Raw genomic sequence first — 24,391 nt, forward strand, 5'->3', positions numbered from 1 at the left:
CCACCATCAAACCGGAGCCCTCCCAACACCCTCTCATACCCTAACGGTGCTGAGCCATGAGACACTGACTGGGATCTGCTCCCGGCTGAACCACGTCAGATGTGGCCATGCAGTGACTGCAGTCACCTCACACATGCTGTGGGTGAACATGGGGGTCGGGGGGTATTTCCCTGTGTCCAAAGGAAAACACACCAATAGAAAAAGTTTTAAGGCCATGTGATCCCTTCCCATTTCTTTTTAGGCACAGATTTGATCACATAAACCACATGAAATACTGCTACTAAGAATTCAAACAATTTATGCTTGTTTTTAAGCACTTCTAAAAGACTTTTTTCCCTTGATAACTCAATTGCCCCAGTAAGAACTCTTACCCAACACACAGAACTGAATCACCTCGTCCAGTACACAAACCTACACTATGCTTTTTTCCCAACTCTGCCCTCCCCTGACACAGTGACTCTGGACACCTGCATCCAGGCAAATAAGTGCAGCACTCAGTGACGTGCATCGCGACATCTGCACTCCATCTTCCACAGTTCCACCACGAAGCATTAAACAAGTCCTAAAGTCCTAAAGTCCTAAACACCTCATTTGCAACATGCACAAGCAAATTTCACCAGCAACAGAAAACAAATTTATAACCACCGCAACACTGAAAAGGAATTTATTTTTCTTTCAACTTGCTCTTTCTTATGGAAAACATCAAGAGGCTATCTATTCCTGCAGTTCCTTGAGTAACATGTTTCTGCAATGTATTAGAAACTGTTCCACAATGCTACAAGTCTACCTGAGTCTGCAACACTGAATGACTGCCATAGTACTATTAAACGCACATTAGAAGACAAATTACTTCTAATTTGTCTAAAAGCAGGCAAGCAGCCTGCTCAGTCCTTATAAAGGCTGGTGGAAGCCACGCACAAAAGCTTTATCATGTTTTAATCTAAAGTATGCCTTAAATTTGAACTGCCATATTTAAAGGTAATAATAATATCAAATGCCTTAATATTAAGAAAGCCTTAATTACTCCCCGTTTTGTTCTTGTTTCACGTCTATAACGCTTTGCTCTTAGCAATGTCCAGCAGTTTCAAGTCTCTATGCTTAAAACAAAACAGATTGGAAAAATTAAAAAGAAATGCAAATCAAAAGCTGTGTGTTTACACAGAAAACATTATACTGGAAAGCAGTAACAGAGAAATATTTACTTTTCTGGGAGAAATATCACATAGAAATGTCAGCATTACACAAAAAAACTCAACTGCTTGCGTTTATATTTGAATGTGGTTGCAAAAATCAAACTGCATGAGATCAACTCAACCCTGTGCTGGTCTTGTCAAGTATGAGGCAAATACTCTCATAAAAGCAGGTAAGAATTTATATCAAAAGAAGGACCTTTCCTGCCCTCGCCCGCTACAAAAAGCTATTTATCTGTTTCTTATGCAGTTTTAATATCGTTAGTTACATAATGCACCAAAACTTATTTTCTTAGATCACCCCAAGACTTCAGTGTATAGTTTACACGGGATCTGAAGTCTTTCCTACAAGATAAACCATGTAACTCCACAGGCCAGCAGCGGTTTAGCAGTTAGGAGCTAAGCAGGAGATTCTCTAGGTGCCCCTGACGGTTGTTAAGCACCATCCACACAACACAGCTTCTGCTGATACAGCTGCAGCAGAGGAGTCCTGTTCCTCCCCAGCCCTCACTGTCTCCAGCATGGCTATCTTGACAGTTTTTATGAAACAAAACGTTTTTATGCTGACATAGTTAAACTCTTCCCCTGAACACAAAATAAACTGAAAAAATCTCCCTTCTGCTGGCATAACTGCACACACACCAGTAGCTTTCACTACAGCACCAGCAACAGAGCACAGGTTTTGCATTTCCTGCACCACCAAAGCACACAGATAGCCCAGGGACACATGGCTGCATGGAGCTAGTCTTACCAAAGGATACCTAGACTAGAAGCTGTAGAGTAAGAAGGAAAACAGTTTAGGCATAGTTTTTACTTCCTCTTCCTCCTCTGACACCAACAAATAGAGTAACACCAGACTTGTACTTACCCCTTCCTCTGTTTCCTGTAGGAAGCAGGATCGAACCAGGTAAGTGTGGGTGTGCATTCTCTGGCACTTACCAGCCAGGGATTTACTTTACTTGGGATTTGAAGCTCAGTGTGTCTCAGTCAAAACCTCTGTACAGTGCAGCCATTAGCTATTTCCACAACTTCTCAACCCTGATCATGATCTGGAGAGGCCCTAAGGAGTCACATTATACTGGCATAGCAATATACAACCTTGGTTTTTATTTCCGTGCAGAGAAATAAGAGAAGTAAGTGAGAAAATCACCAAAATAGAAACTGAGTCCAAAAAAGTACCATGCTGACTCTGATGTCACATCACTACTCTGTCCCTTCCCAAATATATATTACAGTAGAACCATAGAAACATTTAGGTTCTAAAAGACCTCTGAGATCATCAAGTCCAACAACAGCATGGGATCTCCTAATTAAGTTGTTGCTCAAACACAGTTAAGATACTCTTTTTACCTTAAGTACTTCATGTCTGCAGTAATTGCATTCTAGTTTTAGACTTTTTATGTGACAAATACTGTCTGGGTAGAAGAGCAGTTATCACTGAGTGTCTTGGAACATGATGACACTAAGATTAGAGTAAGCCAGTAGAGGTGAAATACCACTGCAACTACACTACGTTCTACCTACAAGGGAGGGAGGAACAGGAGGGACTGGCATACAAGAGTTGAAGAGAGTAAAGTGAATGCTGAATTTCATATACACCACTGTAAAGCCATCGGACAACTACTACTTCAAACGATTTCTTCCTTACAAAAAATATCTAGTAGTAGCCTCTTATATGATGCTTAGCACTCTTCACAACAGCCAGAAATCTGTCCCTGAACTGCCTACAAGAAGGTAGATGTAGCCCTTCAGTCACTGCAAAGGTTTTGGAAAGGGAACTGCACAGCTGCCTAGGAAGTTAATTTTCAAACACGAGGGGTATCTTAGTAGAAACTACCAATCTCAAACTCTTTGATATAAGGCAGAAATCAGAACACCACAAACCTTATCAAGGGAAGCTGGAAACCTGTCTCACCATCTAGGTTACAAAATGCATTTGCTTCATACCACTGTCTCACAGCATCCCCCTGGTTAGATCACAATACTTTTGTTTATTTAAGATAATTTGCACTTTCCTGGACCATATAAACAGGCTTGGATTTTAATCTGCTCAACACACTGTGGGGAAGGGCTTCTAATTTTACAGCACCGACATAAGACAAGTAATTCATATAACACATTAGCACATCTATGGCAAAAGCATTTAGTCAGAGCTCATTGGGAACAATAGGGTGCTGAAGCAAATCTCAGTCAACTGTTTGAGACTCCATCGTCCACTAAAAAATGTTTTATTACATTCCTCAGTAAAGACAAAATCACAGAATATTCATTTATGAATTGTCCTGAGGCAATAATGCAACAAAATCCTCTGCCCCTCAATAGGCACTGTAGCTTCTCCCTCTATTCCAGCCCTTTTCCAAACGTTAGGGTTATTTTTCAGGCTGTTCTCTAAATCAGTCATCTTTCCTTTGAGCCCTTTCATTACACTTCTTCTTTAAGTACCACGTCTTTCTTTTACTGTTCATTACCCTAAACTACAAGCTCCCCTTTGGCTTCACTTACTTCCTTTCTGGGTTTGTTTTTGCATTTTTCTATTGCTGTCCTTCCAGAGCTAAGTCTGCTTCCCGCATGCATTCTGCTGTGTGCAGACAAAGGCAATGCAACAAAATATTTTGAGTATATTGGCACAAGTCCCCACCTAAACACTTGTGATCATTTGCTCTCAAATCCCTGAAGACATTCTGCTTTGAACTGCTGCTGTGGAAAAAAAAGAGAGAGAGAGAGAGAGAGAGAAAGGATACGCGAAAGAAATTCAGAAGGGAATTGCCAATTCCAGAGATCTGTGACAAGCCATTTCTACAACCTCTAAATTGGGCTGAAAACAACAGGAAGGGGGACTTGAACTCCAGTCAACCATTTCAGCACACTGCTAGAACGGAGAAGCCCATCTCTGGGACAAAACACAGCCTGCTAAAAGGAAGTTTTTGGCTGTTTGGGAACCTAGCTGATCCTGGCTTTGTCCAGAATATTTTGTCCCTATCCCTTCTGAGGTGAATGTGGTACAGGCGGGTGTTCTTTGGAGAACTGAAACTAAATATTTTAGAGACTGAACTGCTTTATCCTCTAAGAGATACGGTCACTGCTGTGGAAAATTAATGACTAACTGGAATTTCAAAGGAATTTTGTTTCCCTTTTAAAAATAAATAAGTATTACCATCCCTTGATCTTCTGCATATCCTTGGATATTGCACTAATAGTCATACCAGAGCATATCTAGGATGCTGTAATTTCAGTAGGGTGTTAAGGTCAACACAATTATCAACTGCAATTTCCTCACTAACTGGAGCCAGGAAGCCCTAAAAAGAGGTGAAGTTCTAGAGTATAATTTGCCTGGGGTGGGGTGAAGGCAGAGAACTCTGTTACAGTCACACTGTTGGACGAAGCCAAGCTAGCATAAACCGATTTTGACAACTAGCCAAAGTAGTTGATATGGACACCAGTAAGCCAGGTCACTTCAACTGTCAGCTTGTAGATTTTCTACAGTTAAATCCTTACGGGCTGTTCCCCTTTCCCTCCTTCCTGCTCTCTAGCAGGACACAGCAAAGCATTCTAGTAGGAATAGAGCTAAGATTTCACCAGTTACAAACTTTTACTACTCCTAATGAACACATTCCATATACAATGACAGACAAGTGCAACTCCACACAGGAAAATTCTTGCTCATCTCCTAACAACAGTCCTTAAATGAGGATATACATTCTTCGCCAGTGATGGAGCTGCAATATGATCCTGGAACTAAAATTATAGCAGAATAATAATATATCTGCCAAAGTAACTACAGTTACTCACCCAGTACTACCTACCCTGAAAACGACAGTTCATTCATGTCTTTTCCAAAGCCATGTCCATTGGTATTAGAAGTCTATTTTTCTTCAACAACCTTACAGTGCAGTTCTTCATTGCTAGCAGTCCTCCCTTGATCCTTAACACACATGCAGCTTTGTACATTTAAATAGTATCACTGACATCAACAGAATCATTCATGATGCTTGGTATTAATCACACATAGAGACTGTCACAGGATCGAGTCTTCTGCCAGCAGATCAGAACTCTTAATAGCCAAGAGTAGTTTTCAAGCTGCTAACACAACATACCTTAATCTGATCTCTTGCAGATTGTTGATTGTGGAAATAAGGTTACTTCAGTTTTTAAAAGTACATGTGATTTTAGTAGAATATAATATATCACTGCAAATATCAAGAGTGTTGAATGATAACATCTTTAGAAATGACTTACTGGTTTGTTTTTAAAAGACTCTCAAAGTCTAAAGACCAACTGAAATTACAATACCACTACATTTTGCTTCATTTACTATTCTTCCAAGCATCAGCCCTGGAAAGAGTTGCTCTTGTGCTTTTGCTAACAGACTTCTACGTGCATTGTCTCAAAAACACTATGATTCAACATCAGATGCTAACAGTTCAGAGTACCTTCCAATGGAACTTCTAAAAGCTCACCTGATAATAACCCAGGCAGAAAAAGACCCTTCCTAACTTCTATAATCACAACACAAACGACTATAAAATTGCTCTTAAGATTACACAAATGAAGGATGATGCAAAGAGAGGAAGGATTTCTGTTATGCCCCAGTTTCCTTTGAGATTGGTTTCATTTTATTTTATTTTTTAATATACACAGGATTTAGAATTTACTTTATACTGACAGTTTTTGACTTCAAGTGCAGTATTAAGAAAATCTGTATTTTAGCTTGTCTTATAAATTTCAGTACTTCTTTAAACGTAATAGTTCAAATCTTACCTTTCCGCCCTTAGTTACAGATGCAACACAGCACAGCCCTCTGACTAATTTGCATTTGATAGAGACCTTTGGCAAAGTCATCCATCAGTTCACAGAGACACATTTTTCCCACCTCCACCTCTGAAGAGAAACTACGAGGTGAAATCCTACTTTAAGTATTTTCACAGTTCCATGACAGGAAGAAAATAAAACCTATAATCTGTATTTCACAAGCCTTGGCCTTGGTTTTATCCTTGACTGTATCTAACAGACCTTGCTTCAGTACCAGAACAGTCAAGTCAAGCTCTACTAATACATAATTTAAGTTTTCCCCATGGTGTCTACAGTTCTGCAAATGCATGTAGCCCAGAAATATAAGGCATACACTTCTATGTAACTACTGAAAAAAATTCCTCTCTCAGATGTGAGGAGTTGGCAGTGCATTGGAGGTATACTTGATAGCTGTTATGCCAAATGGTCTACCTCTTTCCTGATCTTTCATTTTGCATTCTTTCAGCCGCATTCTCAAAGCCAGCCATAGCCTTCTCAGCCAACATTCACCATTCTTCATGCAAATTGTCTCTTTGGACAAGCATAGACTGGGACAAGCACGCATTGTTTAAGCATGCTCAAATGAGTTAGAAAAGAATTGGGGGGCGGGGGCACCTGTTTCTTCAATCCCCTTTGAGGAGTCCAGGAGTTTTCATTGCCACTGCTGTTGTATATTAAGCACTTTCAATCCATTTAAACAGTTGCAGGACTGAAGCTGACAGACATATTGTCAATTAATGCTGTAAATATCCCACAGTCTGTACAAAATGAAACATTTAAAAAAGAACAGCAGCACCGCAGTTTTTCACTCCTTGATCACTACACCTGCCTCATTAATCTCCTGTACCCATGTGAGGTAAATACAGAGTACAACTACAAACTAAAATCAATAAAACCTTTAAAAAGGTTTAATTTGATTCTACCAGGGAGGTTATCATAATCCAGCTCTGCTTTCTCACATTCTGCTAGCAATTTCTCTCAGCTCGGTTTCAACCGCTAACTTTGTTCTCCATCTCACTATCTATCTATCACGCTGTTATAATGCCAGCTCAAATGCTGTTTGTAACAGCACAGCAATTTTTCACGAGTTGCTAGCTTCATAGTGTGTTCCTTTAGAAATGCACGGAAATTATTAGATTAAATTACAAATGAAAGCCTCTGCAGTCAGTCATGATTACTGGGGCATTTATATACATTCACTTGATCATGAATTTTAACATTTGTTCCTTTGCATCCTCAGATCTTCTGCTTATATTCTATTTTGCAAGACTGTATGGAAAGTGAAATTGAAGACAACTGGAAGATAGCCACCGATTTTCCAAAAGGAAGGCCTGTGACACGCACGCACCCGACGCATTACTGGCCTAGCAGCAACAGATCCTCTCTAACCATTTTTAAACCCTCAGAAATATCCGGACACATCCCAGAATACAGGCAGCACTTTTTAAAGAAAGCAACTGCACAGAAATCTGCCTCACAAAGGAACGACTGCAACACCCAGCTCTCTCCTCAGTTCTGTAGCATTTCCGACACCATCACAGACCAAACAGTGAATATGCAGCGAAATACCTGAAGAAAACACTGTTGATACTGCAACTGGTGATCACAATATGGTAAACAGCAGGATCTTCGATTACCTCACTGCTGCGGGTACAATTTCCAGGTATTTTAAACCAGTTTCTTGACCATACACAGGCACTGAAAATATCCAGTAATTTTCTACAGGAATAGTGCTGTTTGACCCAATTCCAATGTAGATAATTATATTATCTGTACCTAAAATCCCTCAGAGTGTTTCAATCAGGTATGGTATTCTTCACTTTCTGTTCTGATCTGCTTAGCATGGCTGAGCACCATTAAGCAGCTGTCAGATTCCACACTAGAAGTGGCTGGATTTCAGTAATAAGCAAAATGGTTCCCGATAGTGTTTAAAACACCTGGGGATCCTTCCAAATGAATGGTGCAATGAGGCTAAACTAGAAGATTAAACTGCCGTAAAATAAGCCCCACAATTTCTTCATAAAAGTACACACCCTAATACCTTTAGTCTCTGACGAGCTCAGTTGTTGCTGTGCATGAAACATGCCTAGATGAGTCTTCAGATAAGAGTATGAAAAATAATTCACAACCTTTACATTCAAGAAAGTATAGGATTAACCCCTCCTAACCTACAGCCCAAGCTATTCTTGTGTTTCTATCAGCACAGACTATCTACAACACATAGCTCAAGTACTAAACCATGAGTCAGAGAACAGAAGTATGTTGGTTCGGCTATCAAAAAACACAATACCAGCCTCTCCTCATTTTCAGTGCAAGGAGATTTTATAAGCAATATTTAAAGAAGCAGGAGAACTACCTGAACACGAATGCATTTAGTTAGAAGAGGCCTTCCAATTGTCAGAACAGCAAAGATATAGAAAGCCTTCTGTCAAAACAGTAAGGCCAAAAAAGCTAACAACCTTTCAAATGAAGTTCAGTTCATGACATGAATTGTGTAACACGGATCTAGTGACAGTGCAAGAATCCAGCTTCTGTGCTCTGCCAAGCCCCCCTCCATGCATCTGCAAGGATCCGAGCAGCTAAGGAGGCACGAACTGGCTGCCAGCCGTGGATACACGTTTTATTCTGAACACTAACAGCTCTGTAAAATATGCTTCCAGAAGTGATTATCAAGGCTACAAAGACTGCAACAGCAATAGGTGAAAGAGGAGATAGTTGAAAGAAACAAACAAGAAAAAGAAAAACGGGACAGCAGAAATCTGCCTATGAAGTGTGGATGCCATGCTTCCCCAGCCTGACTTGTATGAACTTGCATTTCTATCAATGCCAGAGAAATTCAGGAAACCTACAGAATCTCACTAGGGAGCTCAGGTCCAGGCGTAAGTGTACGGTGACAAACTCAGCTCCACTCGAGAAGCTGTCAGTGATCCCCCCCATCCTGCCCGAGGAATTAAGATGGCAGCAAGCCTTGGATGGCACAGGTGCCTGCAGCTGAGGAAAGGCTCTGGGAGGGACAGGCAGCTGAGGAGGTGGCACAGCTGACTCAACAGAGAGGGAGGGCCCTGAGTCGAGTGCACTGCTCCCTTCTGACAGCTCGCTGGGAACTCTCTGGGACCAGCACTCTCCTTCCTCTGCCTTCCGCAACTGTGGAACGCCGGCTGCTGCTGCCTCTGCCCATAAGCCCCTCTGCTTCACATTTACGAGCAAGGAAACACATGGCCTGTAAGCAAACGTTAAGCTACAGAGCAGCCAGACTTGGCAGCACATTGAGATATACCCCAAAATACATATATATTTTTATTTTTAACATCTTGTCTTCTACAACTGTATGCTACTGAAAACTTGTTCTTCAAAACTGTTTCAGCAGAGAATGGATCACCAGCACATGAATTGATTTCAAGGGAGATATAGATAGCACAGTAATTTAAAACTAGCTTTTTTTCCCCCTCTCTTTTTCACTGGGATAGCTCTCAGATTAAATCCACTGAGATCAATTGAGACATTCCAGATTTTCCCCAATACACATTTTTGTAGCTTAGAAAACAAATACAAGAAAAATCACACAACCTCCCAAAGCTGAAATTGCCCTTTCCATTCAAACACAGCGCTGTACCCAAAACTGAAATTGTCACACAGCCCGTTAATCTCCATTACAAAACACATTCTTTATTTAGTAAAATCACAGCATTTAGTTGAACGATAACAGTATTTACATACTGGTTTATGAGCTCCTGAGATGTTTCTCAAGCAAATAAAATCAGAGAATAGGTTACGGTTTATTGAAATGAGAGCTGCACTGTTCCTAAGAGAACAACATACTGCTGCTATCATTGCTCCTATGCTACAAGCATTTAAAACATCGATGTCCTTTAAAGGATTCATAGCACATATAATACACCAAAATATAACTAAATCAGTAGTGCACAAAGCATGGCCCGCTATGATGACAAAGGCAATCTAAATGATCTCTACAACATGCCCACATTTGAACAAATCCAAAGACCTCTCCCAAAAATGATGCATCAATTTTTTTTACAAGTATACTCTGTGAAATAGTCTAAACCCAGAAAGGTAGAAAATCTAGCAGTAGAATATTTAAAGAAAAGAACAAAACAAACCTACTGATATCACTGTTAACAAAGTCACATCCTCACTTGTGGAGCATCACCCCAATTAAAATGAAACTGGCAAAAACCACAACCAGCACCCCAATCTACCAATAAAAAAAAAAAGAATTTGGCTGAAAAGACGACATTAAATTCCAAATAAAACAATAAGATTGCTGGAAAACAGTGAACAACAGTTCAACAGCAAGGAAAAAAGAATACAAGCACCTACACAGCTTCAGCTTTCTATTAGAAAACACCAGATACCATAAAGATATGTAAACCTAGCATCTGTCACCGCTGCCAATGCTGCCTTTCAATTTTTTTCCATGAGACGTCCTCTCTTGATTGACTGAGACCAAGCGCTCAGCTCTCCAAAACAGAGCATTTTTTTTTATCAGATTAAAAAGCTTTTTACATACTTTTCATTTTTTATGAGGCAACAGCTCTCTATTAAAACATAGCTTATTCAATTATGACTACTTTTAAGTGGACTAGTAGAACATGAAGCCTTAGACTGCAGCACGGGGAGAACTCCACAGATGTCAAAGCCTGCAAAGGGTAACAAATGGCACCTAGAGTCTCAGTCCAGGGTCATAGCAGGTGAGCGAAGCATTCTTGCTGCTTCCCATGGAAAACTACAAGCCCTTATGGCAAAAAACACATACAGACTGAGATTTTAACCTGCTGGACTGTGATGGCTCTTAGGGAAATCTTAATCATCAATGTTAACAGTAACAATACTCTTTTCTCTTGGGGAAAAAAAAAAAAAAAAGAAAGAAAAAGAAAAAAGGGCTTTACTAATAATTTCCCACTTGTTCCATGCATGTTGTCATCTTTCTAATGACCAGTTTTGGTATCAGACTACAAGAAACGTCCCAAAGTATGCCGGCATACATGCATGCATGCTCCCATCCCCTAAATAAATCGGGTAACGATTCTTAGTTTGAATGGTGCTTTTAATTACTCCTGAATTTATGCTTTCCATTAAGTATTACACACTGTGACAAAAAGAGCATAACCTTAACAAAATAAAAATCAAAATACTTAAGGATGTGGCACTCCAAATATACATGCGTACCAAGGAATACGGTATTTTGAAATGCTAGCATAACTAAAGCTGCACTCAATAACTTAGTCTATGGCAAATTTCCCCATTTGTTCTTCATCAATAGCTTTTTCTTCAGTGTTGTTTTCTTCTTCTAGATAAGCCGGCTATTATAAATTCTTAAGTATCAAAGCTGCTTTGCAGCAGGTGCAGCTATGAAAATAAAGGGTACAAAACAAACATTTCTATTGTTTCAAAAGGTTTGCTGAGTCAAACAAGGATTCTTACAGATAGACAGGTGAGTGCGGGTGTATTTGTGTTTACTGTACCACTCCTCCATACTGACTGCACGAAAGTCCAGATCTGCCAACTTGGAACACGTTACAGAATCACAACCCAAAGAGGCAAATTCTTCGAGTCAATACACAGCTGAACGTATGAGCTTACGATGCAGCTGTTCTAAAAATAAATTCACCTATACTCGTCACGCATTAAGGTCATGCTGTTGCCGTAAGAAATCCAGAACCATATGAAAGAATTCGGATTCTATCTCAAGAGAAAAAGAAAAAAAAAAAAGCTGCAAGTCTCTGGGGACCACATTGCACATTGCACGTCCATCCAGTCCTGCTTTCAGGGCGGCTGGGCTGGCAGCACCGCGCTGCCTTCCCGCAGGGTGCTGTGTGCTGGGCTTTACACGCCGGGCGGGCGCGCAGGGCACTTTATTGCCAAAGCTCGGATTTCCATAACGCCGGCCCCGACCCCCCGCCAGCCCCGCTCTCCTGGCGGCCCGCACTCGAGGAGCACGCTCGCGTTTTCTGCCAGCTCCGTGACATCACCCGACAAACCCAAACACTCCGCCGGCCGCTCCTCTCTCCGCAGCCCCCGCCAGGGGCCGCGCACCGCCGGGACCCCCGGCGCCCCCTCCCCGCTCCCCGCGGGCCGTTACATAACGCAGCGCGGCGCCGGCACGGAGCGGCCCCCCCCGCGGAGGAGGGGCCTGGGGGTCAGCGGGGCACCGGCGGCACGGCCCCGGCGGCTGGGGGGGCCGGGGGAAGCCCCCCGACACTCACACACACACACACACAGACACACGCACACACGCGTTATGTAACGCGGCGCCGGGCGAGCCGCGGGACCCCGCCGGCAGCAGCCGCCTGCCCGGCTGGGGGGGTCGGGGGGGGGCTCGGGGGGGGCTCGGAGCCTGACACCGCCCCGGAAGGTCCCGGCCGCCCCCCGGCACATCGCGGGCGCTGCGCCCCCCCCGCGGCGGGAACCCCGTTACATAAGGGGCGAGGGCCGCAGCCCCTCTCGCCCCACGCTCCCCCCCCTCCATCCCAAGGCGCCCCCGGGCGCGGCCCCCCCTCGGTTCCCCCCAGTGGGATGGCGGCGGGGAGGGGGGGGTGTGGCCGGGAGGGGGGCGCTGCCAAACACTCGGCAGCACATGGTCAGCCATGTTCCAGCCTCCAGCCGGGGAGGGGCGACCCCAACACTCCCCCCCCCCTCTGCCGGTCGCCCCTCTCCCCCCGGCAGCCGCTGGGGGCCGCCCGCTTTGCCCCCCCGCCCCCCCCCAGTCCATCGCCCCCTCACCCGGCGCCTCGGCCCCCGGCAGGGGCAGCGCCTGGCGAGCCGCGGGCGAGCAGCGGGGCTCAGCCCCCCCGCGCCCCCCTGCACCCCCGCACCGAGCCCCCGGGCACCGCGGCTCGACCCCGGCCGCCACCTGCGGGACGGGGGGGGCCCGGAGCTCCGGCCGGGGGGGCTCCGCCGCGGGGTGGGCGCGCTGCAGCCGGGGGCCCCTCGGCCAAGTTGGGAGCCCCCCGCAGCGGCGCTGAGCCGCGGGCGGAGCGGGCACGGAGCGGGCAGCAGCGCGCCGCGGGGAGCTGTCACGGGGAGCCGGGCGAGGGGAGAGCGAAGCGGGAGGAAGGGAAGGGAAGGGAAGGACGCTGCAGCTTTAAAAGTTTGTTCCCCCGGAGCCCGGCGCTCGGGCTGTTGCTTTATATATTTATCAAATTATGTAATTTCGGAGCGCGCTGCCCCTCGGCGCGGCTGCGAGCGGAGCGGAGCGGGGCGCAGCGCCCGGTCCCCCCGGCGCGCCCGTCCCTCCTCCCGCCGCGGTCGCGGAGCTGGAAAAGTTTGCGAGGGTTTGCGGGGGGCAGGAGCGTGCCCAGCTCGCGTGCGCGGCCGCGACGAGCCCGGGCGCTGCGGCGGGGGAGCGGAGCGCTGCCTGGCCCCTCTTCCCCCTCGCCCCCCTCGCCTCTCCCTCCTCCCACCCACCCCGCTCCCACTCCCCCGGCCCCCTCCCCCCGGTCTCGCTACCTCTGCTGCCGCTGCCGCTGCTGGAGTAGCTCTGCCTGCGGCCGGCGGCCGGCGCATCGCTTTTCCGGGCCGGCTCCAGGCTCGCCGGGGTGTCCCTGGCGCCGGCGGCCGCCTCGGAGACGCTGCTGCCCGGCTCGCTGGCTGCGGGATCGGGGGCTGCCGGAGCGGACTCCATGTTTTTCCCACTGTAGATCGCTTGGAGATGGCGAGCTCCTCCACTCCCTCTATCTTCTGTTTCCAGCGCGACTCTATGGTAGGGAAGCAGAAGGGAGAAACGCGAGCGTGCTCCAGATGGGATGTGAGCGTGCCTGGCTGTGACCACAAGCAGCGCTAGCGAGAGCTGCGCACCCCCCGCCCCCGCACCCCCCGCGCTCCCCGCGCCCGCCGCCCTCCGCCACGGCCCCGGGCGGCAGCGGGCGGCGAGCCCCGGCCCCGGCCCCGGCCCCGTGCGGAGCCCCGGGCGGGCCGAGGGAGCGGCGGGCGCCGCCGCAGCCCGGGCTCCGTCGGGGCCGGGACCCCCCCGGCAAGGTCACGGCGGCCCCCGGAGCGCGCAGCCCCGGCCCCCCCCCGGGCTCCGCGGAACGCTCGGGCTGCAGCCGCAGCAGAGGATGCCCTCCCCGTGCAGCACCGCAGGACCCCTCCGCTCTGCGGCCACGCAGGCACATTTCAGACAATACCTCTTTCAGGCAAGTGCGCTTCGACACAGGGAAAAGGTGCCCAGCCGGGTACCAGAAAACCTCCCGGGCTGCTCGGCCTTCCCCAGGCACTGCCGTGCGGTTCGGTGTGATGAACTCCTCGTCCATTACCCGATTTTAAGGTGAACTCACAGCTGCCGTGAGCGGGGTGCTGAAGAACATCCCTCGTGCAGAAGAGGCCATGTTACGTGCAGCTCTACTGCATGGCTAGTGCCTCCTGCACAGAAGGTGCTGAAGCTGCGTGCTTGGGCTGCTCGGGCTGGCAGCACGGCCTCACCGAGCAGGTCAAATCACAATAGTTGTACTGAGAGCAGTACAAGCTTTTCAACGTGGTGTTTAGTCGTGTGCAAGCAGCTGATGCAGCACCTTTTGCTAACGTATGTATTGTCCTGCTACCACTGCTATCAACATCACTGGTCTTGGTACCTCATGAAATTCATAGGGAAACTCTGGACACATCCATCCTCTGGCTGTCCCATCACCGCTACTGGACTGCTGTCACAAATAGGGCCTGCTCATAAACTGTTTCGAAACAGACCATGTCATAATTGCTCTAGGATGTCATCCACAAATTGCACTACATGTTGCACTGCTAATATGTCTTCTTCTAGCTTAAGGATAGTCTTGGGTCAGTTGACTTGGAGATCCCAAAGTTCTGGTTACAAGTGTCTAAAAAAGAACAAGAAACAAAAACATGGTATTTGTGATTATTTGTTGGCCGCATATATTATAAAGGGATGTGCAGCGACTGCAGAACATAGAGTAGCATTACAAACAATTCTGCATGTATTTACACAGAACAACTAAATTTGAGGAGGTCAGACCTCGACTTCCAGATTCGCCCATTAAGTAAACCAGTGTAGCTCTTGCAGATTAAGCATTCGGTTATTGCAGGCCTGGAAACCCAGCACAGGAGCACAAAAGTATTTTTGCCAGTGATGAAGGCATCTCTGCCTGATAGAGCACCTTCTCAATTGCATGACTGGGAGGTGGAGTGGGAGTAAAGAGGAGGGAGGCAGGAGTACATTTTGCTCTCCTTGCCTTGATTTGAGGCTCTAGGGGAGGGTCCCATCCTTACACTACAACACGTGCTAACTCGGACAGGTTCACAGCCTTTTTGGCATGGTTTCGCCAGAATCTGCTGAAGGCACTGAGGTGGTCCTTCCGTGATGCAAGTTGGGTGGATTAGAGTTGCAGTTGCATGCAAACTCTCTTCCTTCACTTTCCACTAATTGGCAACCTCCAAATAGAGACAAGAATTATGTGAGCTGTGGAAACTGAAATGCCTGTTATCCTTAGAGAAAGCTTATCCCGCACTCTTCAGATCAGGGTTTAAGCAGGCTGACCAGGCAGTGTGTGTTGGGAAACTTGCCCAGCTAATAAATAGAGGACTTCATTCCTCAAAGCTGCCAGACCACTGCCTTTCACCAGCACTGGGAACAATTGAGCTCCTTGCCACAGTAAGGATTATTCACGTGAGTGTTTTGCAGAAGTGTTTTTAGTATTCCAGATACTTTAAATTATGAAATATTTTTTTTTCTTCCTTTGATGTGTTAAAGGCTGCTGAGGCTTAATACACCTACCATATAATGTAATTGTCATTTAGAGCATCTTCGCCCATTTCCTAAAACTAAACAATTTTCCAATTGACTTTTTTTGTCTGTTTTTTGTTTGTTTGTTTTTTACAAGAGAAAGAAGGGTGTGAAACACTGAAGGCTACAATAGGATATCATATAGTAAAGCTTTGTTTTTAAAACGAAATTAAAGGGGAAAATAATCAGAGGAGTAAACAAGCATCTACAGCGTCTTTTCAGTGAGAAGAAAAAATGAGTTTGCATTCTTTAACATCTCTTTCAAGTCACTAACAGTAAGAAACAGATAAAGCAGGACAGATCTTTAGCATGCTTGTAGAGGCAACAATCTAAGTTTTTGCAGCACCTGCACAGCAAAGAGACAAAACAGCTTTGCTCTTTCATAAAAACAGAGTGCCTGAAAAACCTGCAAGCACCTTCAGGAAAGGCTACAGTCACAGTTCACTCAAGCTCTATGCAACAGAGAAAACCATGACGACTTTTGTTACGCTCCCTGTCATTGAAGCAGCTCTGCTGACATGCTTCCTGGGCACGGGTCTTCCTCAATTTCTCGTCTTTTATTTCTAGCTTTCAAGTCATACCAAAACACGGTTCATTAACTCTGATCACTAAGCTTGTTTTAACAAGTAAGATGGCATTACTGGCAAAGATAGGTATGCTGAATAACTTGACAAAAAAAGGTTTGGTTAGATTAAGAAGTGCTCTAGAAATTGCTGCAGATGTTATCTCTAACAGTGGCCCAGAAATGATCATATGAGAAGTAACAGGAATAGAACAAAAAGGGTAAATGCTCCCAACATTTCCTATTAATCTTGTTCATTTTATATAGATGCAAAGGTTTTAGTAACTAAACCATTTAAAAAATCTTAATAATCACACAATTCTTGTGTGACTCTGCGGTAGACAAGATATTAAGATCACATGGGATGACAGACAGAGCAGCACAAAAATCTATCGTGCATACAACCAAACAACACAGAAAGCTTGGTCCAGTGCAGGACAGGCACAAGGTATGCTGTGCACACACAAGGAGGAAAATGGTAGTTTGCAACAGAATAGTACACCACCACTTCGCCTTACTGTTTGTGGTTCATTAACCTACAGGCACATTTTGAACTTGAGGTAGTCAATAATGGCCTAATTATGTCATTAATACAGCTGTGAAAATGCCTTACTTGAAAAAGAATGCCAAAGTACATTCCAAACCCAGGAAGTCCATAGTAGCCTCTATTCCCTACTGTGAAACTGGACTACAGTGACCCCTGGCCACAACATGTCAAAGGGGATTGCTAAACCTTCCTAGGAAGCTTTATCAGCTCCAATTGAGCAGTTGTGGAGACCATATTGATGCAGAGCTGAATAAACACAAGGGCAACATCTGGGTAATGCCACACAAAAAGAAATAGCAAAGTATTTTGGTGTATTTTCTGTCTTAGGTGTTCCCTTGTGACATTCCCCACCAAATCCTTCCAGTTGCAGCTCCTCCTAGGCAACAAGCTGCCAAGGCAAAGGCACATTTGCTTTCCACCAAACACATTCCCATCTGTGGCTTTGATGGCTTTGCAGGAAAAGAAAAAAGCACAAAAGGTCAAAAGAAAAAGTAGTATACGTTCTGAAGTGCAAATGTCAGACTCACCAAGTAGCAGGACATCTACTGGGTCTCGAGTGGAGTCCTCTCATCTGGGGCCATCCAGTACAATTCAGATGCATTCATCCTTATCGAAAAATCTTGAAAAAAGAATTTAGATCATAAGTATCTACTCTTTGTAACCATATTCTGTGGCACATCTAGTAGGGATTCATGGAACTTTGGTTAATTGAATACTACAGCAGGACAAGGAACGGCTTCCACTTGAAACACACACAGCCTGTAATACATTAAAGCAACTTTTGGAAATTATGCACCCCATTAAGCTTAAGCAAAAAAAAAAAAAGCAGACTAGCAGACTACACATATATAACCTGAACTAATCACTGAAGCTGAGTATTTGGCAGTAATTAAATACTACTTAAACAGAGTTCTGTCCTATTCTAGATGTAAACAAAATAGGAAATAATAAGAGATAAGCCAACTGTGCTGGAGGCACTGTGACTGTATGAGTACTGGATGCAGGTTTCACTGGACCCTTTCCCACACAGTCTCTTGCTAAGCAAAGTAGAAACATCCAACAGTTCATCTGGAACTTCCACTCACACATAATTGTTTAAAGATTAAGGAGCATTTTGTTTTAGCTAGCACAGCACAGTTTCAGTGCAATCTTCTTCCTGTCGCAAACTCATCTAAACTATGAGCTGCTTATCATTGTTTCTGTGTCTCTGTTCTCACTTTCTTCCTCTGCCATTTGGATTCATTCCTTACTAGATGTTCCTTTCTGAAAAACTGAACTGGAGAAGCATGCAACACATGAAGTAATTAAGTCTTTGCACTTATCTGTACAGCACTATGTCCACAATCGCCATGCCCTAAGTGTAAAGAGTGAACAGCAATAGCACAAGCCAGTTCTTAAGAATTCAATACTTCATGAATGAATGAAGGCAAAAGGCCAGGAGATATCTGTCTTTCTCAGTATGCTGTCTTTGCTGTTCTCCTGAAGTTGGTTAAAAAAATTACAGGCTATTTTTCTTTAGCAAGATGAGCACCGTTCTCACATTGCATACACTTGCAGACAACCTCTTCCTCCCACAAAGGTAATCTAATTGAATTAGAGGAGCAATCCAGCCAACCCATATTCTCTCAAGGCTTGAATGAAAACCTGGAAGACCAAAATCAGATCCAAACATTCATTTTTCATCTCAAGAAATTGGAAGTTTTTAAACGAAGATCAGTACATTAAATGCTTTCTGAAGTCTTGGATCATTCCTTGTCCGAAACACGGGGGTGTTTTTCTTGGTTGTTTTTTAAAACCCTTGCTTCAGTACCTTGTTCTTAACTGTGTTTTTATTGAACAGCTGTTCCCTCAAATGCAATGTTTACTGCTACTCTGATATAAAGGATGAATTACATAACTCATACTTTTTATGCAAGAAGTGTGCTTCCCTAAAAACAATAGTAGGTTACCAACAGATTAAAGCAAAGAGTAACAACAGCTTCTCACGTCGAAAAAAATGTTACTATTATCTAAATATTCATTGTTCATATTCCTTCATGCGTCTTGTCATCCTCCCAACAGATCCTGTCACTGGCCTCTTTCAGAACACCTTACTGGAAAGAACCATTCTGAAATAACTGTCTCGCTGGCAGCATCTCAAAATATTTGATATTTCATGTCTATTTGGAAAGCTCACTTTCACTTGAAATCGTTAAGGAAATTTGCACTGGCCAAGCAAAGCATATCAAACTAGGAATTAATAGGTCCAAATCATTCTGGATAGGAAAGCTACAAGTTATCTTGTATCTAGGGCCACATTAACGTGCCACTAATAAGATACTTTCTAGAAACTAATGCATGCACAGAGTTTAAGCCAAAACACACCTGCATTTTTTGCAATCCAAAACATGGCCAAATAATATGCTTTGTGATTTACTTCTAACTATCTGGAAAGAAAGATGGCACAGATACCTGCGTATGAGGTATGTGAAGAACATACTCTCTGATACAAAGCCACAGCGAAGCGTTCATACAAACCTACCACACCACTGGCACGCTTCCCTTTTAACGTCACGATACTGAATAGTCACATATTTCACTTCATCACTAACTCACAATGACTTCTACCCCACTACCTCCAGAAAAAATGGGGTAATTATGATAGAAAATACCTGAGTTTTCCCACTATTTCACAATCCAGCCATCAAGGAAAGTGCTCTGGACAGCAGGTGGGAAGCTTTCTCAGGTACCCTATTGCACTGGGGAGGAGCCGTGCCTGTATACCTTCTGATTTCCCTCCTTCTTCTCCAGGTCACAGAACTGTATCTTGTGGCTAGCTTAGACATATAATTTCCTTCACTGAACATGTACCCAAAAATTACGCTAACCATCAGTTTATTCAAGCGGCCCAAATACACTGCAGAGACATTAAGGCTTAGATGAGCACTAACTGAATTATGCCAGAAAGGCAGAAGTGAAAGCCACAATTTAATTTAAAATAATTATTCAGCTTTTACATTATTTGAAGCATCATTTGATTTAAACACTGTATCTAGTAAAATATTTTTATTTGAGAGAAAAATGGAAAGCTATCTACTGTGTGCAAAGGTCAACTAGCATGCCCAGCATTACTGAAAACATTCTCCCTGTTTTAACTCTTCAAGAACGTAACACTCCACAATCCAATACTACTCCTAGCACAAAAGCATAAAGATTGCAAAAATATTAACTCTTTCATTTGCCTTGGAGACAAACATTTGTTTTTAATAATACAATGCCAAAGTGATGCAAATTGGCTTCATTATTGGAGTGATTATTGGATTACTTTTGCACCACTTTCCCACAGAACTGATGCTACCTAGCATACAGTAAAATTACAAAAATTGCACTTAAACACTGAGAGATAGAAACAGATCTGAATAGAAAATTCTTCACATACTAAGAGTCAAAAAAATTTACTGACAGTCCAGGATAAAATAACTCGAGTTTCATTTAGGTCTTTTTTTTTTTTTTAATATATATATACACATGTGTATAAAGCCTGTCTTTAACAATTATAACCCAGAAAAGTTATATATAGAAGAGTGAATATGGAGCTTCAAGTATTAAGCTGAAAAAATCCTTGAAAGAGAAATTTCAGAGTGAATATATTCCAGTGTATTAAAGGAACAAAGGAACAGTGAGAAGGAAAAGATCTGTTTTTCCCTTGGGTCTAGAGATGAGTGAAGGAAGGGAACAGAACTACTACAACTTACAGTTTAAATAGTGTAAAAAAGTTTTTAAAAGTTACTGTAAGATTTGTCTTCATGTTCTATAGAGCACAAAAACACAAGCTAGGAGTTCTGTTGTTTGTTGTGTTTTGTTTTGTTTTTTCCCATTTCTTTTTTCTGTGACAAAAAAATACAATGTGAACATGTTTGGTTTTTGTTTGTTTTTGTTTGGTAAATCAAGCAATATTTAATCTGAAATTAAAAGAGGGTTTTTGCACATTGCTATTTTTACTTAATATAAATTTAAATACACTTCAAAGAAAAATGCTGAAAGAGGCACATTTTTATTTTTAATGTTTAAAAACTCTTTTTAACATGCTTTAAAAGATGTATTATAAAAAGCCCATTTTCCATTTCCTCAGTTGAATAAATAGATCAAAAATTATAGCTATTTCAATTGACCCAAGTATGGATTTCTCCAGCTAAAAAAAGTCAGTCTCTCTCCACTTAGAATATGGAGAGCTCTTTGGTAGCCTTTGTACAATCAATATGGTGATTCTTACAGCACTTCAACTCCAGAAGTATACCTATAATGTTAAGTAGGCTACTCAGCAGCAGTAGTAGCATCAACAGAGGCTCTCAATGTCTTCAACTGGGACTCAACCATCCTCAATATCATTTGCAGATCAACACGAAAAAGTTCGGTCCTACTATGACATTAAAAAAAGGCCTTCAGAGTAAGGTTTCCGAGTCTAGGACAAGTGTCCTGAGACCTGTGTCTGTGTACAGCTGTAAGATGCTCTCCCAAAATAAGGACTTAAACAACAGGCAAGCTGTTTCCACGTCGTTTTGGCTCAATGTGCTTCCTGCTCCCTGGCTGCCTAAGCACCCCACTATTAGGATGAATCACAAGGAGTACCACAGTGAGTACCAGGCAGTTATGGCAATGCACAGCCATATCACTGAATAAACCTGCAACTTCTCTCAAACCAGGACAGACTAACAAGTCTAAAACAACAAAATAAAGAGCCTACCACAGAACAGCTTTCAAAACCTTTATCACTTATTATTGAATGCCAGAGGGAAGAAGCACATTGACACACTCAGTACCTCTACAAAGAGAAGGGAGAAAACTTAAAAAATTATTCAGTCTAATTAAAATGATTGCAAGGGTGGATTTTCTGGTATTTTATTTGCAACAATCTGTAATTTTAAATAAACTGGACAAGGTTGTTAACCAAATAACTAGCTTTAACTCATTTGCCACAGGACTCTAGGTGCATGTGAATTATGCAAATTAAATATCAGATCGTTTCCTTCTGATTCAAAGAACAAAATTAGCGAATTTCAAGCTTAGGTAAAACCTGGCAACACAAGATCACAACTCCCTGTTTGAGTCTTTCCAAGCCTATGCACTATGCATGCAGTATCAACTGACACAGGCAGGACATTTCGCCTCTGTCTTTGCAGAAGTCTTACCTTTTATTTAAAGTAAAGTTGTTATTTACAAACAAAAACAAGCTATGTAAAACATCCTCACAAATGTATTTAGACATACTTTATTCTGTTAATTAGAAAAATAACTGCCTTACAGGTTTCAGTCAAAATAGGAAGTTCTTTGCTATACAAACTTGGTCTGTCTTCATGTTTAAATTTTGTGACTGGGAGACTTCATGATACCCCCAAACAGTAATTTTGAAGTTTAAAGCAAAAAAAACTGCCATACTTTGATTCTTACAGTACTCTCCCATTTGAGCTTGCCACTTAAAGCAAGTTTTATGCTATTCTTTTTTTAATCTTCACTATCTTCCATCACACATTGGATTCTTTTGTAGATTACCTCTGCAATTCTCAATGCTACTACAGAGAATTAACTACCATTTGAAAATAATATACATCATCAACTCAAGCAAAAAGAGAATTAAAAAATACAAAAATATACAGAAGTAAAATCTCAAGTGGTGAATAACATGAAAATTTATTGACTTAGATAAAATGGAATATATTTTGTCCACATCCAGCGTGAACATGTTATCCTACAGGTACATTAATGAAGTGTCAACAGATCTTCTCCCATTTTTTCTGAAGCTACCACCATGTTTCATCTCTGTAGTCCTGCCATTAGTCACCCAGAGTAATCAATGCAAACTTTCACTGACAGGATCATGCTTTCTCACCTTATCATGACAGCAAACACTCGCCTTGAATTCAAATAGATTAAACCAATAATTTAATATTTACAGCACTAACTTCACACTAATTTAACTTGTCTTGAACTTAACCATGATCTTTATAATACACTGCTATTTTCCTGTTACACATACCAATAGAATTTATTGCCACTCCCCCTGTCCACTGAGACTTCATTTTATAGCATAGTTACAACAACATTAAATGGTTCTTGGGAACAGCAAGATCAGTGAACAATTTTCAGAGGAACACATAGTTGTTCACTTTAAAGTTCCTTACCAATGTTTGTGGCTTTTCATAAATCATCACAAGCATGCAAAAACACAGTAGTTCTACTTAAGAATTTTTGATTGTCTAAATGTAGAGCTTAACACATAGCACAAATACTAGCTTTCATTATGCTTATTCTTCCCCCACCCCCCAGCGTTACAAAATTTGTCTGAGGTGAAAATATTTGAAATTGGTAAGCCTGGATTGTAAGAACCAAAAAAATCTTTATTTTTTATATTCACCATTCATGATTAAATTCCACTGTGAAATTCAGTCTTCCCCACTTTTTTGCCCTACCTTAAAAATTGTTTTTAAGAAAATAAAATCTAACAAGACTAGAAGAAAGCTTTAAATAACCATTGTGACTTATCCCAAGTGCTACATACACATCTGTTTCAAAGAGACGAGAAAAGACCAAGAAGCCTACAATGATCTTCCAGACAGTGTACACTGTACCACTTCAGGCTCACAAACAAATCCAGGAGAACTATTTTGTACTTAGCATTAAAATGAACCCCAGAATCTTAAATTTTCTGTCAGGGATCTTGTGCTCTTTCATTTGGCATGATGGGCCTTCTGTCTGGTCAGCTCTGCACTTCAGATCCATAAGAAAGATGGCATGCTCTTTGCATTCTGGGGCTCAAAGTACAACTTTCACAAAGCAGTTTACATCCCTTCTAAGTTGATCTCCTAACTATATTCCATCGTTATCAAGGACTCTTAACCCAGGATGCTAGAATTAAATTTTCTTACTTATGCTTAGCTAGCACAATCAAGTCTTTAAGTTCAGTAGGAACTCCAAGCCTATTCTTAAGTACTTATTAAAAATAAAGAGCTCAGCCCTATTTTTCTCCCAGATGGATGTGCTGATTACCACAGTAGTGTTTTTTTTTCTGCAGTACTCTATTTTGTGGATGAAAGATTTTCATGAAGAGTCCAACTCCCCAAATGCTTGCCTCCAAGAAGAAAGGGACTGGGTGTTGAGAGGGGACAGAATAGACCCAAAACCACACAAAAAGTTTCCAAAATATTTTTTTAAAACCACATTTTTAATAGTCAAGAATGGAATATGTAAACAACTGTTTGCTTATGCTCTTAAAATCCTTTTATAAGCAAAGTTAAGTATCCATTGGACTGCATACACTGACATAGAACAGCCATGGACTTGCTCAATATTTCCTGTATCAGTCAGAACATCTGAGTGCCTCATTTAGCTATGAGCAATTAATAGAATGTATAGCTCAGACTTTAAGGGCATGCAAACCATCCAGAAAATAAAAAAGCTCAGTTTCAAGGGAGTTACATATATTTAGACTTTTTAAAGATCAAGTTTTTTGAGAAGTAAGATTTGGGAAAGCATACTGCTATCAAGGAATGAAGCTAGTCACAGGTTTTACGCGA

The 24,391-nt window shown here is 42.8% G+C and overlaps 1 protein-coding gene across 4 annotated transcripts in view; it reads right to left on the minus strand.

The window, feature by feature from the left end:
- Positions 1-24,391, minus strand: part of RORA (RAR related orphan receptor A) — a 410,146-nt gene that overhangs the window by 356,803 nt on the left and 28,952 nt on the right. For 3 of the 4 annotated variants that reach the window (XM_038185245.2, XM_027466152.3, XM_072043271.1), the window contains 3 exons: positions 17,369-17,460; positions 14,567-14,809; positions 13,446-13,693 (listed from right to left, as the gene is read on the minus strand). In XM_038185245.2, coding sequence (XP_038041173.1) covers positions 13,446-13,693; positions 14,567-14,619 — 301 coding nt within the window. In that variant the 5' untranslated portion in view covers positions 14,620-14,809; positions 17,369-17,460. Of the gene's footprint in view, positions 1-13,445; positions 13,694-14,122; positions 14,810-17,368; positions 17,461-24,391 lie in introns of all 4 variants that reach the window. The other variant, XM_027466153.3, reaches the window with a different exon arrangement.

The sequence above is a fragment of the Anas platyrhynchos genome, chromosome 11 (genome assembly GCF_047663525.1).
Source record: "Anas platyrhynchos isolate ZD024472 breed Pekin duck chromosome 11, IASCAAS_PekinDuck_T2T, whole genome shotgun sequence".
NCBI classification, from domain to species: Eukaryota; Metazoa; Chordata; class Aves; order Anseriformes; family Anatidae; genus Anas; species Anas platyrhynchos.